Source organism: Dunckerocampus dactyliophorus, chromosome 3 (assembly GCF_027744805.1).
Source record: "Dunckerocampus dactyliophorus isolate RoL2022-P2 chromosome 3, RoL_Ddac_1.1, whole genome shotgun sequence".
Classification (NCBI taxonomy): Eukaryota; Metazoa; Chordata; class Actinopteri; order Syngnathiformes; family Syngnathidae; genus Dunckerocampus; species Dunckerocampus dactyliophorus.
Window position 1 is genome coordinate 10,673,345 of NC_072821.1, and position 15,222 is coordinate 10,688,566.

The 15,222-nt window shown below is 41.4% G+C and overlaps 1 protein-coding gene across 2 annotated transcripts in view; it reads left to right on the forward strand.

Annotated features, from left to right (window-relative positions):
• kiaa1549lb (KIAA1549-like b) overlaps window positions 1–14,960 on the forward strand; it is a 66,544-nt gene extending 51,584 nt beyond the window's left edge. For both annotated transcript variants that reach the window (XM_054770605.1, XM_054770606.1), the window contains 10 exons: window positions 404–588; window positions 5,399–5,529; window positions 6,429–6,553; window positions 6,678–6,886; window positions 7,266–7,398; window positions 11,566–11,937; window positions 12,007–12,101; window positions 12,351–12,499; window positions 12,602–12,753; window positions 13,481–14,960. In XM_054770605.1, the coding sequence (XP_054626580.1) occupies window positions 404–588; window positions 5,399–5,529; window positions 6,429–6,553; window positions 6,678–6,886; window positions 7,266–7,398; window positions 11,566–11,937; window positions 12,007–12,101; window positions 12,351–12,499; window positions 12,602–12,753; window positions 13,481–13,744 (1,815 nt within the window). In that variant the 3' untranslated portion in view covers window positions 13,745–14,960. The remainder of the gene's footprint in view (window positions 1–403; window positions 589–5,398; window positions 5,530–6,428; window positions 6,554–6,677; window positions 6,887–7,265; window positions 7,399–11,565; window positions 11,938–12,006; window positions 12,102–12,350; window positions 12,500–12,601; window positions 12,754–13,480) is intronic.
• The last annotated feature ends 262 nt before the right edge of the window (window positions 14,961–15,222 follow it).

A 15,222-nucleotide genomic window follows, 5' to 3' on the forward strand; every position in this document is an offset into this window, starting at 1 on the left:
TTCATTTGCTTTAAAATGTATTTTTCAATATCTTTTTATAAATTGGTTCTTCTAGTGTAACGGATGAGTGTGCATTGGTAAAACCTCACTCCCTCGGCCTTATGAGCGGCTATGAGCATTGGGTTGACAGTCTGGGCTTTTAGCCGAATGGTAAGCTCTCTCGTCTCCTATTCCAACAGTCATGTGTTGGAGCCCCGGCACGGGCAGTGTGAAGCAGGCGGGTTACAATGGCCCATAATGGGTCCTTTTTGAAAAACCTATCAAGGCCCTAAGTATTTCCTTAAAATATTACAGAAACACATACAGTACTTAAAACATTGCATGATAGATATTATTTGACGCCGTTTTATATGACTGATTTTAACTTTTTGGCATCCTGTGTTTAAATTCTATTTTTTTTCAGCCGGTACAAGGTTTTGACTACGCCAAACAACATTTGGGCCAACAGGGAGGAGATGAGGAGACCCTACCTGCCGGTCAGGATACTTTAGTGATGTCCCTACAAATTCGGGATGCACCACTTTCCCTGGAGAAGACCTTGAAACACGAAGGCACCAAGACGAACCTGACCAGTGACAAACACAAAAGGTATTGTCACCGCAATACAAATGTCCTGTATCAGAATGGAAACCAGCACGATCGCCAGCATATTCAGCGAGCTCTCAGATTCCTAGTGCACAAAAAAAGCCTCACTTGTGTCCTCCTAATGCCTTAATGCTGAATGATACGCACGAAGGAGCAGAGATCTGTGTGTGACCAGGTCAAATTGATCTTTTCCTTTACTTGACAGTAAGAGGTGCTGTTCTGGAAATGAATTGTCATGTTAAATCATGACAGATTGTTTAATGCTCACACACCAAAAAGGGCAAAATCTCTCAAAGGCCGGATTCAATTTCAGTGCAGGATAATGAGATTAAAATGAAATCTTTGTGACAGAATAAGCAATCCTGGATGAAAGCTTGTTGTGTGTTTGACGTCAAACCATCACTCTTTACATTGACTCACTGTCATCAATCACAATGTAGAGACACTTCTACTTTACCTTTACTATTCCACACCAAATGGAACCATCCATGCATTCATTTGAAATGTGTAGAGCCACAGGGAAGCTGGAGCATGTATCAGCTGACTTAGCAAGAGAGGAAGGGACCGTATTAATCACATAAAAGCAACAAGCATTCACATTCACACTAAGGGACAATTTAGAGTCCTAACTTAACCTAATATACATGATTTTTTCATTGTATATACAGTCATGGAAAAAATGATTAGACCGCCCTTGTTTCTTCAGTTTCTTGTTCACTTTAATGCCTGATACAACTAAAGGTGCTTTTGTTTGGAAAAATATAACAATGACACCAAAAATAGCTCATAAGAGTTCATTTATTTGGCAAATGTACCTTTAGTGATACCAGGCATTTAAATGGATCAATAATCTGAACAAAACAAGGGTGGTCTTATCATTTTTTCCATGACTGTATGTTCATGTTCTTATGCCTGAACCCTAGGAAACCCTAAACCTGACAAAGCTCGAACCCAAAAACGTGAACCCAAACCATGGACTAAACCCCTAAACCACCTAAAGCCTAATTGTGACAAAACCTCAATCCTAAAACCCCAAACGAGGGGTCTCCCGATACAACTTTTTAAACTTCCTATACGATACCAATACCGATCTGATATCAGTACAGATCCTGTACAGTACACTGTTCCCTCGTTTATAGCGGGGGATAGGTTCCCAAAATAAGTTATAAGTGAAATCCGCAAGGTAGTCAGCTATATTTTTGTACAACTATTATACATGTATATCTTTTAAGGCTGTAAAACGCCTCACCATACACAAAAGCCCAAACACTTTTCTCAGACAGGCATTAAGATGTTATCACATTTATCTTTTGTTTATACACTCTCAAAGTTCAAATTACGTTTGAATTTTAATGAAATTATTAAGTGACCCACGCGTAGTCACTCTTCTGATCGTGGCTCGTCCCCCTTGTCGTCCTCCATGAACCGAAGATTCATTTACAGTACTCCAGGCGCCCTACAGCTGAGTAACATCTGCCTTCATTCAGCCTGTGTAATCGCTACCAGCTAGCGATCAAACAACAGGAAACAGGCAGTCCTAAGGAGATTGATTGACAATGGTCTACAGCCAATCAGAACGCAGAACACAACGGGCGGGTTCTCCCTTATCCAATCAGAACTGTTGTGATTGGACAAGTTTGGACACGTCTTCAACTCTCACATGAGTATACAACACTATCTACTGATAGAAGTGGTAAATACAACAACAGACGCATAAAACAGAGCACTGATGGATCACTCTAATATGCTGTTAAAAAACAAACTTACAAAATTTGCATTTAAAAAAAAATTGTGAGTCTGCGAAAGGTGAACCGCAATGTCGCGAGGGAACACTGTATACTTTTATTATTTATTTTGTAGTGTACAATATTACAAAAGGCTTGATGAAGAGATATTACTCAGAGAACAATAGCCAGCAACAGTAGGACTGAGAAAAACTGACCCATTTACTTTATGCATGTGGGGTATTGTTTTATCCACAAAGTAGTGGCAGCTAGGCATAATGTAGCAAGGGTCCACGTGCTCAATGAAGCATTTAAACCCAACATTACTCACCACCGACAGGGGCTGGCACTTTTCTGTTATAGCTAATGACTAATGAATGCTTCAAATGCGCGATGAGGTTGGTTGTATTAAACTTCCCCGCTTTTGTGCCACCACGGGAAGCTTGTACATGACAAGTTTTGCACTTGGCTGCAATGTCCTTTTTGGAACGGGGCGGAGTCTGGAATTGACTGCTTGTATCGGAGTGCCAATATCTATGAATTTAATTTCTTAATTTTACCAGCTACAACAACAGAATACAACAAATCAAAGTGTACTGTGCATGTGCAACAGATGCCAACTAGTAGTGATGTGCGGATCGATACAGAAATATTGATATTAGCAGTATTAGCACTATTCTCGAATCAAAATATTGATACTTCCGATATTGCAATCATTTGAGGTAATGCATATAATTAACAGGAACACAGTTAAACGTACTATTTGAGACTATTGAGATCTTGTATAAATGATACGCGGTTGGTGGGAACTATTTTTCATAAAGTGTTGAGTGCTTGTTTGGAAAATGTTTTTTGTTGTTTCTCGCCACATTTCTAGCATACAGGTAAGGCAGCATCGTTGGAAGCGAAGACAAAGGAATCTAGACATGCAGAATTATTTTCTTCTCAGATGTTTCTTTTCTGGGGGATATATTAGCGGTTAGCTTACCGAGGCAGGAAAAGATGTGTCTGTCACATCTCATCAAACTCAGGCAGGCAAACAGTGGCTCCCCCTCCCTTCCTCACGCTCATCCAATCACTCAGCCAGGATGCATTCACAGTCTTACAGAAAGTCAGACATTTTTAACTCTTCTCAAAAATACGCATTTTTCCCAATCGATTATATGAAAAAAAATATTCGAGCATTGTGAAAGGAGCCACAACAAGGAGGCTGAAGAGCTGCATGCGGCTCCAGAGCCGTGGGTTGCCGACTCCTGTCCTAACCCTACGCTAAAACCCAAGCCCTAACATAAAACCAGTCATACTCATTAAACCCTAACCATGGCAAAACCTTTACCCTAAACCTAAACCACAACCATGACAAAACTCTAACCCTTAATTCTAACCCCAAACCATGACGAAAACCCAAACTGTAAAACCTTAAACATGATTACCCTAACCCCTTGACCAAGCCTACATGACCACCCTAATTATGAAAACCACAGCCCCTAACCATAAAATGGTGTCACCAAGCACAATGGCAAATTATGTGAATGAACATGGAGAACGTGCTCTGTGGTTATGCTGCAATCTGGTGGATGAATTTGCTTTGTTAGCTAAACGTCAGTGGCACCCGACCTGAGAGATGTCTTTCTAGATGAATGGCTGAAGATAGCATTACAGTCACTTTGATGTCACTGTGTTGAACAGTAATAGTGGTGAAATGCAGTTTAGCTGTTAGTTTGGGCTGTTTAAAAGCACACAATAAAATGGTATATGGTCTTTCACTTGAATGACATAAAATCGAATGAAGCAAAAATAATAGAATGTAATTTGATACTGTACAATGGCTTGTGAATATTGTAGTGTAAATTGACGGACAAATCATATGCTATAAAAAATACAGCAGTGCACGTCAGAATCATACATAAATTCAAACGGGTGACGTAGTTGTAAACATTTTTTAAGGGGGAGAGACGATGCTTTTCACTGAGTGGGGGAAGACGCTGTGTTTGAACTTGTTTTTATGTTTTTAGTGTCCCATCTTTTTCCAAAGGGGAGTGAGGAAAACAAAGAATGTCCAGGGTGAGTGTGGTCCTCACTGATATTTCTGGCCTTCTTTTGGAGTCGCCAGCGTAAATGTGTAAATCTGTAAGAGTAGCCAGTGTTCACCACCCGCTGCAGGTCCTTCTGGTCCTCCACAGTGCAGCTGGAGAAGCATGATGTACAGCAGATAGATAGATACAGTATACTGTAGATAATTAATTAATACAATAAAATGGCACATTTAAGCTATTTGAAAAGTACAATGTAGTGTAGTCCTACTCCTATGCCAAATGCAGTCACTGTTGTCTGTAGTAAGGTTCTTTTTCTCTAAAGATTCCTCATGCTCCCTTTTCCCCACTCTTTTGTCATGATTCCACATCTATTAACCCAACTTCCCCCTCTCATGCAAGCTATGTAAATGTGTTCTCTACGTCTCTATTAGTTATCACACAGCGCACGTCTTTGTTAAGGCCGTTCAGCGCTGCTTCAACCAGAGCAGGGAGGGCAGCCTCTCTCTCTCGCTCTCTCTTTGCTGTTATCGTTCTTAGCAGACAAATAGGGGATGGACTGCGGCGCTTTGATGTCACTGTCGGAGTGGCGTCCTCCGAGACGAACCGTGATCAGCACTAATTCCATCTACAGTGTGGCGTTTAAAGCCACTTTTACATGAGGTGGACGGAGGCACGCGTTTGTCTTATTCACAGCAGAAAGACGTCCTATCAGTTGATCATGGATAACATAACAGACACACCATGCACTAATACATGGTACATGCATGTGGGTAAACATGGTGTAGGCCTCCATCATCGTTGGAGATGGGAGGTGAAGATGATTAGAACAAATTCATAGCCCAATTATGCATCCTTCCACGGTAAAACATAAATGTTTCCAACATAGGCAGCATGCATTGTTGCATTCTTTTAGCAAACAATTGGCATCATAGTTCAATGTTTTCCGGTGAAGCAGGAAGGTGAGGCTGTTAAGGGGAGGGGGTGACATAACCTGGCGGCGAGCCCAGCTTGCTGAGAGCTCACCGCCTCTCCTGTTGCTATGGTTACTTCCAGCAAGTTGTTGAATGAGGACGGTTCCGTCATCAGCAGCGAATCAGAGAGGCGGAATTCCGTCAGGGGGTTGATGGCGCCGAAAATCACAGCGCAGCAGAAACTGACAAAGGAGGAGGAGCGCAAGAGAGACGGTGAGAATCTCACACGGGTGCAAATACAAAATAATTCATGCCTCCTGAGACAAGGTCATGTGTGTCACTAACGGCACTATCGCTTACTGGTTGGTTATTCATTTTCATACAATGGGCACACTCAGAAAAACACTCTCTTCTCTGCATTATGATAACCAAAATGTTAGCAGTCCGCAGCATGCAGAGGTGGACATGATCCATAATATTAATGCATATATAATACAGCAGGTCCCACTATGGATGTTAGTGTGTTAATTACACTTATTAGATCACTAATTAGGAGTCAGAAAAGCTTGAGATTGGTGCCATGTATTCAACATGGATTGCTAACATTAAAAAAAGTCATATATCAATTAGGGATTTGACTCAGGGAAAATTAAGCATCAATTAATTGCTGTAAAAGTGATTGGACGATCTTTCTCTGGATGTTTTGAACTCCTGTTTCCATGCCAATGTTGTACTGAGTAAAATAATGTTGCCCTTAGGATTTGTGAGCAAGGATGTAGATCAATTTCCCATCGCGCATCTTGTACTTCTTTAGACGGCAAACTAGTTGAGACTGACTCAACAGCTCCTCTGCTGGTTGCAGCCAAGTAGTGCACTCCATTTTGCCTCATTTGCTTCAAGATGGGATTAATCGACAATAGGTCCACAAAATGAAACAAAGTGTGAGGCGGGCTTCCCCAGGGAGACGCTAGTGGAGGTGTAGCAACTCGAGAAAAATAAAGAAAAGCATTTTTCAAACCTGCTAAGCTAACTTCAGTTATGTTTAAAGGCAAATTGAACTTGAAAACTCCACAAAAGGTATGTGCACGTAAAGTCTGCTGTGACCTGTGACAAAGTAATGATCAGAGATATTTGTAGTCGCATTATGAGTAAAGTTCCTCTCTGTTCTCCAGATCCATATGATTCCTCTTCGGGCTCTCTGCAGCTCATTTCTATAAAGCCAATAACGGCTCATCCAAAGTACTCGCAGCATGCATCTTCTGACCGCAACCACGACTCTGCCATGGTCAATGGAGAGGTAATTTATGTGCATCATTCGAGTCCTATTGGCTGAGATGTACTGTATACTGTAGTGTTATGTTGGCTTTGAACCAGCATCCCAATGTTTCTCTTCCACTCCCTCCTCTCCTCCATCCTTGTAGGTGAACTTGGCTCACAAGCAGAGGTCAGACATCGACCACTATAGGAACAAGCTGCGACTCAAGGCGAAGAAGAAGGGCTATTACGACTTTCCTTCCATAGATGGCAGCAGTTGCGGAGGACGGGGCCTCTTGCAAAGTCAGCGGCACCATCACGGGAAGGCGGAGCTAGATGAGGAGCGGAATTCCACCTATGTCAAGCCTCATGTAAGGTGAGGATAAGTGGAAATGTCAGCAGCCAAACTAGTTGGCCCCCCCAGAAGAAAACAATTTAAATAGAACATTCAATTCTGCTTTATCATCACTTTTCGTTCAGTGATGAAACTGCATAACTGCAATTAAGTCATACTCTAACCCTACTTGTTTATGTTTTCTGGCATCATAAAACCTCCTGTCACACTCATGGGACACTAAAACAAATGAATGAGTTTTAATTGATTTGCTCTGAATGCACTCTCATGACTGAAGCTCAATTTAACTGCTGTTCCGCCCACATTTGGACCAAAAAGATGGAAAAATCTAAGACTAGATATCCTAGGAAACTATGAATCCGATCGGATGGCTTCCCACATTTTTGTTTGTGGTCTGCAGGCGCTCCCAGGTGGGGCAGACATCCTATCGCAGCAGACAGAGCCTGAACACTCCAAGTCCTGGAGGAACTGAGATGGACCTCCTCGTGATGAGGGAGAGACCCAGGAAAGGAATCCGGAACAGTGGCTATGATGTGAGTCAAAACCTTGGAACAATCCACCACAACATAACATACTATACCATAGTAAAGGGCAATGCCATGCCATACCATACCATGTCACATCACGGTCATACCATACCATAACATACCATACATCAAGGTCATACCATACCATGTCATGTTATGTCATGCCATCTCATACAATAATGCCATACAATACCATAAAATGGCATATTTGAATTTCATGAACTACACAAACAAAATACTATAACAATCCATAACATGGCATACTATAAACAATGCACAAATATACGACGGAAATACTACTGTACAGTACCATACATGTACCAATGAAATACCATACATTTGATCAAAATTGCATGTTTGAGTTATATGCAAATTCTGTACGTTATAGTTGTTATAATTTGCAATAAGTTGTTTAATTGAGTCTCATGGAATGCAAAACCGGGCCAAATCCTAATCAGACATGGAATGTTAGCAATAAATCTGTGCCTTCTTGGCCTATTTTAAAACATCAAGATAGAAAGCAACGTATTCTCAGTTGTGGATACAGTGTGGGACAGGAGCAATCCCATGGAAGACAGTTGCTTCATTCATAATCCAAATTAACATTTATATGGTCTTGATGTATAATGCATATCCATCTGACTGTTTCATGCTGACATTTTGGATTGTTCCATTATAGTTCCTGGCTCCCACGTGTAATGTACAGTAGCAGACCATTCCGCCTTGGTGTTTTTACTGCGAGGTGTTCTTTTGTAAGTCATATAAGCAGTGATATCAGAGACTTAAATGCTATTGACCTCCTCCCCTTTTATGTTTAGTCCAGCTAATGAAAGAAATGCATATTAGGATGTAACCTTACTCAGTGGTCTGCATGACACAGCAGAGTGGAGCAACTATTAATTACGCCTGTAATTTTCCTGATATGGCCAATTTTAATGTCTGCCATCCAGACTGACTTTGTGAATTTGATATAATATGCACAGAAGGGAATTTTGGATAGTTTAGTCTTCACAGTACAAAATGTCACTAAAAACTATAAGACTTTTATTAGAGAAGACAAGCGTGACAAACCATTTAAAAAGGCTGACCTCTAACTGGTGTTTGTGTGTGCTGCGTGTCATAGTCAAAGCTTTTTTTTTCTTCCAGTTTCCGGGTTTTGTTGATTACAAGGGGACCAGTGTAGCTGTAGGCCTCATCACTGCAGATATTTCTCCCTTTCCATGTTGCAGGGGGACTGATTTATGAGGTGCACTACGACAGGTCTCCCGTGGCAACCTTCTATTTGCACAGGAAGTAGGGCAGTTTCCAACTCATTTTCATTTGTCTGCAAATATACAGGCGAGGTGAAAGATTTGGGAAGGGATTGAAAGGTTATGTAGTGGTTAGGATGTGCAATGATGAGGAGAAATAAGGAACAATGGCCGATTGTTTGAGTGAGCTCACCACTTGTTGAACCGACTAGTTAATGCATGTGACATTTAGCCATCCATACACCGTCAATACCTTGTCAGCATCTATATGGATTTACCACTTATTTACAGACTCCATCCATCCATTTTCTACCACTCATCCTGTGTAGGGTCATAGAGAAGCTGAAGCCTATCCCAGTCAGTCGCATTTGCATATTCCACACACAATGCAATGATTGTGCAGTAAATCTAGGGCTGTATGAATCTAAATTTGAGAGAAACATTTATGGAAAAGTTTCCTCTAAAGTCACTAAGTTCAGAAAGCGAACAATTCATTCTGGGTTTATGTTTTGCTTTTTCTTTGGCAACACTTAGATATTCAAACAGATTGAGCGAAACGTAAACATACTGTATGTCTGCGTACCTCACAAGAGCTCACAAGAGTTTGGTAAGCATCAAAATGTTAACTTCAGATGTGTACTTTGCGTTTTGTATGCCAAAAACCATGGTCAACAAGAACAACAACTTGAGGAAATAGAGCCGGAATGTTGTAAAATACACATCATTACTAAGGCAAAGTAATGGCAGTTTTTTTGTTTTGTTTGGCATTTTATAGTGGTTAACTTGTTTTTACACTTGAATGACAATTTCAAAGTGTTTTTTTAACATTTTGAATTGTTACTTCAAAAAGGCGAACATCAGTAAAGAGTTTTATGATGGTGACGATCATGTAACAAACCATTTATATTCCCATTTTACAGGAAACCTTCTTTTGAAATTCAAACAAATTGTAACACAATATTGATCCATCCATTTCTTATACCGCTTATCCTCATTAGGACTGGAGTCTATCCCGGTTGACTTGTTTTGAGAGGCGGGGTACACCCTGGACGGGTTGCTAGGCCATCACAGGGCACATCCTATACTACTATTGCTATTATAGACAAACCACCATTCACACCTATGGACAATTTAGCTTGAATCCCAATTCCATTACTTACCCCTTATCTTAGTGCTTACTCCGAGGTTTTGCGCGTTCACAAGAATCAAGTGGTGTCTCAATTGTCCCTAAATCAAGGGGCAACGGCTAGGGGGTGTACAGCCATAGATACCAAGTGTGGTCACGGACCAGACTTGAAAGAAAGGCGTAGGAGGAGTTTCCACGGATTCAGCACTCCCGCTGACAAGATGGCAGAGCGGCGATTGAAAGAAGCATATAAATGTAAGTAATCAAGCATAATTACTGATTTTCACAGCAACGTCACTCATGTTTTGTTAAATATTCAATCCTTTGCTACACCATGTAAATATTTGGCATCTTTTAAGTTGTCGCTGGTGATAATAGCTGACTAACAGCAATATCTAACTTCATTGCAATCTACTGCATTTCATATGATTAGACAATACTAAATAGCAACCACATTAGCCTGTTAATTGTAAGTTGGATTTTAAAATTGCTCGCTAGCTTGCTAGGGAGGGGAAGTTACGTTACTGAACTGTGCTGTGACGTTCACGTTTTATATTAGCTGTCTAATCACTCAAATAGCGCAGCACATCGTAGTGAAGTCTGTTTGCTGTGAATTGTGAATGGCGAGATCTTTTTATTGTAGTCAGCATACAGTATGGATGGTCAGGAAGTGAGATGGCCAAGTGTGGACAGCACACCCAATTATCAAAGTTTATTCAACTCTTGGAATCTTAACATTGTCCCATCTATTTTTTTAAGCCATCAGTCTAGTTGTTTGCAACACACTATTAATATACTACTATTACTATTATTATTGTACAGTATATACAATGGGTCAATAGTTGTAGCCCATCAATCATGCATATGTGTCATTCCTGCAGGAGATGCTGAAGTCAGCCCTCTTCTACACCACACAGCACTCCAGGACCAATCAAAAGCTGCAATCCCAGTATGGAAAAGTCAAACGCAACTAAATGCCATTACTTTCTTACAAAAGAATCTGAGAGAGAACATCAACGACAGGAGGAGATCGAGGCCAAAACAGCGAGCTTTTTAAACCTTGAAATAATACTTATATGGTTTATACATTTGTTGATGTTCATAAAGTTTGTCATATTTTTATTTCTATTTCATATGTATATTTGATACATTTTCTATTTTTATAAATGTTCTTACAGTGTTGACTGTAAGCTGTTATTTATTCAGTGTTTGCTGTTTGGCAATAAATGTCATAATTTGTAAAAATGTGTTGCTTATAACAATGTAGGCTATATAACAATGACATAATGTAGAAATGTATGCACCTCACTTTAGGTAGGAAACATTTATTATGAAAAACTGAATTGCCTCATCCTCCTACGTCACAGCCAGCAAGTGGGAAGGGTGACGACGTAATGAGAATCAAGTGGTGTCCCATTTCTTAGTGGCGTCTTCTCTTTGGCCCTCGGTTTAAGGGGTGGGGGTAAACAAAGGGGAAGGGCTACAGAGTGGAATTGGGATTCAGCCTTAGTCTTCAATGAACCTAAAAAGTATGCTTTAGGAATGTGGGATGAAGCTGGACGACCCAGAGGAAAAACCCACACAAGCACGGGGAGAAAATGCCAACTCCATACAATGGAGATTCAAATCCTCGATTTCTTGACTGTAAGGCTGACATACTAACCACAAGCCACCGTGCAGCCCCAGCATCCATTAATCCGTTGGTGTTACAGTGCATTTTGTTGCTAGAACCACACATTACAATAGTTTAAAGAGCCATTTCACTTGTCAAGTGTCACTCTCATGTGTTTCTTCCAGACTGAGCCTGAGTTGATCAAAGAGACAAACGTGGACCATTTCATGGACCAGAGAGGCTTCGTGTATGGCCGCGGTCTGAAAGGCCAATCACAGACGTCCACTCTGAGCTCACAGCCGTCTATTGATGAAGTGCGGCAGCAGATGCACCTGCTCCTGGAGGAGGCATTCAGCCTGGCGTCGGGGGGACAGTCCACATCCGGGAGGCATTCGCACTCCCACCCTCGCCCTCCTCCTGATCAATACAGTGTCGCTCCACTTCCTTATGCAGATGTGGTGACTAGCGCCCCGGGCACAATGAACTGTGGTCGTGGAGGACTGCAGTGGAGCCCATCTTATGGAGCGGACGTGTACCAGTGCAGTCTGCCTAAACCAGTACGCCCAATCCTCTCCTTTAATAATCAAATTTATGTTATTTGAAATACTTGTCATCCTCTCTTGTAGGCCTTTCACTTCACCCAGCTGCCTGATATGGCAATTAGCTCTCCTCCCCCTTTGCCACCCCGCACTGGACCCCCTCCTGGCACCTCCTTAAGACGGTAATCCTCATGAGGCCTCACTCATGCTGTCTGTTGCATACATTTATTACTCTTCACATCCATTTTCAGAGACTTGATATTCACTAGATAATGTGCTCAGGCCCTTTATAAATTTTAATAGTGAACTAGTGCATTGGGGTATGGCAAGAATGTTAATTAGCTGATACCTCATCCTCTCGGAGTGTTCCTGCCCTCTAGTGGTGAGTACTTAGTATAACACGGCATTTATGCGTCTACATTCCTGCTCAGGTCCATCTCTGACCTGGGCCCCAAGGGAAGGAGCTCTCAGACATCAGTCACTGAAATGCAGAGTCCACATGACAACAACCCATATGGGCCGAGCTCCAGGGCAGCACTTCCATCTATCACTGTAGAGCAGCCTGTGTCCAACTACTCAGGTGAGTGGACAATGAGCCAAGGTGACATTTTAAAAGTAAAGACATAATGTGTTTGCCATACCCCTTGTGCCAAAATGCACTTTCCATGCTCTCCCTCTGCAGGAAACCCAATAACAGCCGTCTATTCCATCCCAGCCAGCAGGACCGGCTACTCGGACTATTACGTCTCCACCTCGCCCACTTCCTACCACAGTCCATCCTGGATGTCTTATCCTCCAGAACCTGAAGATGTGCCGCCTCAGTGGGCAGACTCAGTAAGGGATGCTTGCAGCTAACATCATAAACTTGCAGTAAATAATGCCAATAATAGGCTAATATTGGCTAACTTTAATACGAGCACTAAAACTGACAATTCGTTTTGACTATTGTTTTGATCATATTTTAATGCTGTGGCCATTACAAAGGTCAAAGTTCAGATTGCCAGGCACAGTACAGGTTCATTCGTCAGAGCTATGCAAAAATGTCGAATCGATTTCTTCAAAACTTCAAATAGTATCGATATGTCGAAGCAATAGCACTTTTGCTTCTGAATCGCATTTTACCCCCAAATGTTTGCAATAACTGTCAGGCAAATGTTTGTGGATTATTGTTGCACGACTGCAAAAGCTCCAGTTAGCGTCTCTATTCAATGAACTGAGCACGGTCTATAATTAGCACCACATATTTGCATCAATACCTGTGGCTGTAGGCAACCTACTGATGTAGTTTTTTGACTCCACAAGATGGCAGTAGAGCAGAGACAGTACACATTACAGTAGATTGGTAATGTGCCTTACAAACTAATGCAGATAAAGTTGTCAGTTTGCACCTTTATCTAGATCTGAGCCAAAAGTGAACAGGTTTCAACAATCTTTGTGTGATCTGCAGGTGCTCTCATGTGCATCTCCTGCTTGGATAACTTTCAAGCCCATGTCTCCTTTAGTAGCATTAGCAACAAACAAAGCTCGGTAGTTTTTATGAGTCCTCTATCTTGTTTTCCAGCTGCCCTTGCCAGGATATGTTGAGGCTTTTCCTCATCCTCGCTACCCACAGGGGAGCCCCTCCGTACTCCCCTTACAGTACACTCAGACTCTGGACCAACAACCTGCCATCCAGAGCACAGCATCCCAGAAAAGCCTGCCGCAGGAGGGGAAGGACATGGATAGCATTCCCTTGAGCAACCTCTCCACCTCTGCACTTGTGCACGCGATACGGCAAGAGGTGGCCAAGCTGGCCAAGAAGCAGAGCGACATGTTTGATTTCTAGTATGGATCCATCCTCTTGCCGCCTTGTGTGCAGGAGTTCACAACAAACTGATTTTTGATGTTTTTACAGTAATGTTACCAGCTCTTATTCACTCATTGACTGGTTGATTTATTTTCCTATACCTGTCAACTGCTGACATAAAACAAAACAATTGTTTTTTGCGAGACTGGTGCAATTACTGTCACCTAATGACTGCACACGTGTAATTGTAGATATGTCAAAAGGATGGACATATGGTGAAGAACTTGAACATGAAAGGAGTCAACAAGTTCAAACAACCAAGGACCAAACACTTCCTGACAAGCATGTAGGTGATATTTTATCTCATTTTATGGCGGCCTCACAGTGTCAAAGCCAACCTCCTCATCAAACTCAACAATTCCAATATTTTTAATTGTGTCTTTTATTATCAGGCTTGGACCACCATAAAAACCCTCCCTGAAGAATAAAAGACATTAAATCAATATGCATATTTGGCGATTCATCTTGATGGAAGAGAGACTCATACTTTACTTTGGGATAAAAGCCTTCACAGGCTGCAATAAACTCAATTGTTAATGCGGAATTGCTGTCTGGGGATTGCAAAGCGGGGTCGACTGCAAATAAGTGCATGGAGTTTTATAGCAGGGATGATGCATAAACAGCCACATGCTTTAGATTAACTCCCTGTAATGAAATCCATTATTACAAAAACAAGACAGTTGCCAGTTCAGGTCATACTCTCACAAGAAATGTTTTATAATAAACAAAAGCTTGTATCCCCTCCCCAAAATCTCCTCTACTTGTAACCAGAGCACTTCGTGTTTGAACTGCTACAGCAACAATGACTCACAGTGGTGATATAACAAAGTTTTTTTTTTTCTTTTTGTAAGATGGTCACTGGTTGAAACACAAAGACGTAAATGAACATGAGCTAAACACTGTAAAACCAATGTCTTTTTGTCTTCCATGACTAATTTCCTAATTTCCAATTTATCTGCTCATTAGGTCGGGACAGCGCGACAAGCGGAGAGCGAATGAACTAATAGCCTACATGATTAAACTGAAATAAAAGATTTTTTTTAATATACCAGAGTTGGTGGTTTTTGAGCAGCATAAAAGATGGATGGATTGACAGTTGCAATGCTCGTAAGTCTTGAGGCACACCTCTTAATTAAGACTCCACTCCTTAATTCCAGGGAATCCTGATTCTTCATCTCACCAAGATATTATGGACAACTGTATGCTTCCAAGTTGGCACTTTGAGGAAGGTCATATTCTGTTCCCAGAGCACAAAGCAAGGTCCATAAAGGCATGTTTGGAATATGGGTTTGATGAATTTGGAACCCTGACCTTTAGCCTCGTGACCCCCTTTATAAATATACTGCGAAAAACTAAAAACAACATCTGATGAAAACCCGTTTGTCTTTATTTACTAGTAAATTTAGCAAAATAAATGCAACACTGCGCTGAACTAGCGTGCTGTGCTACCCCAGGAT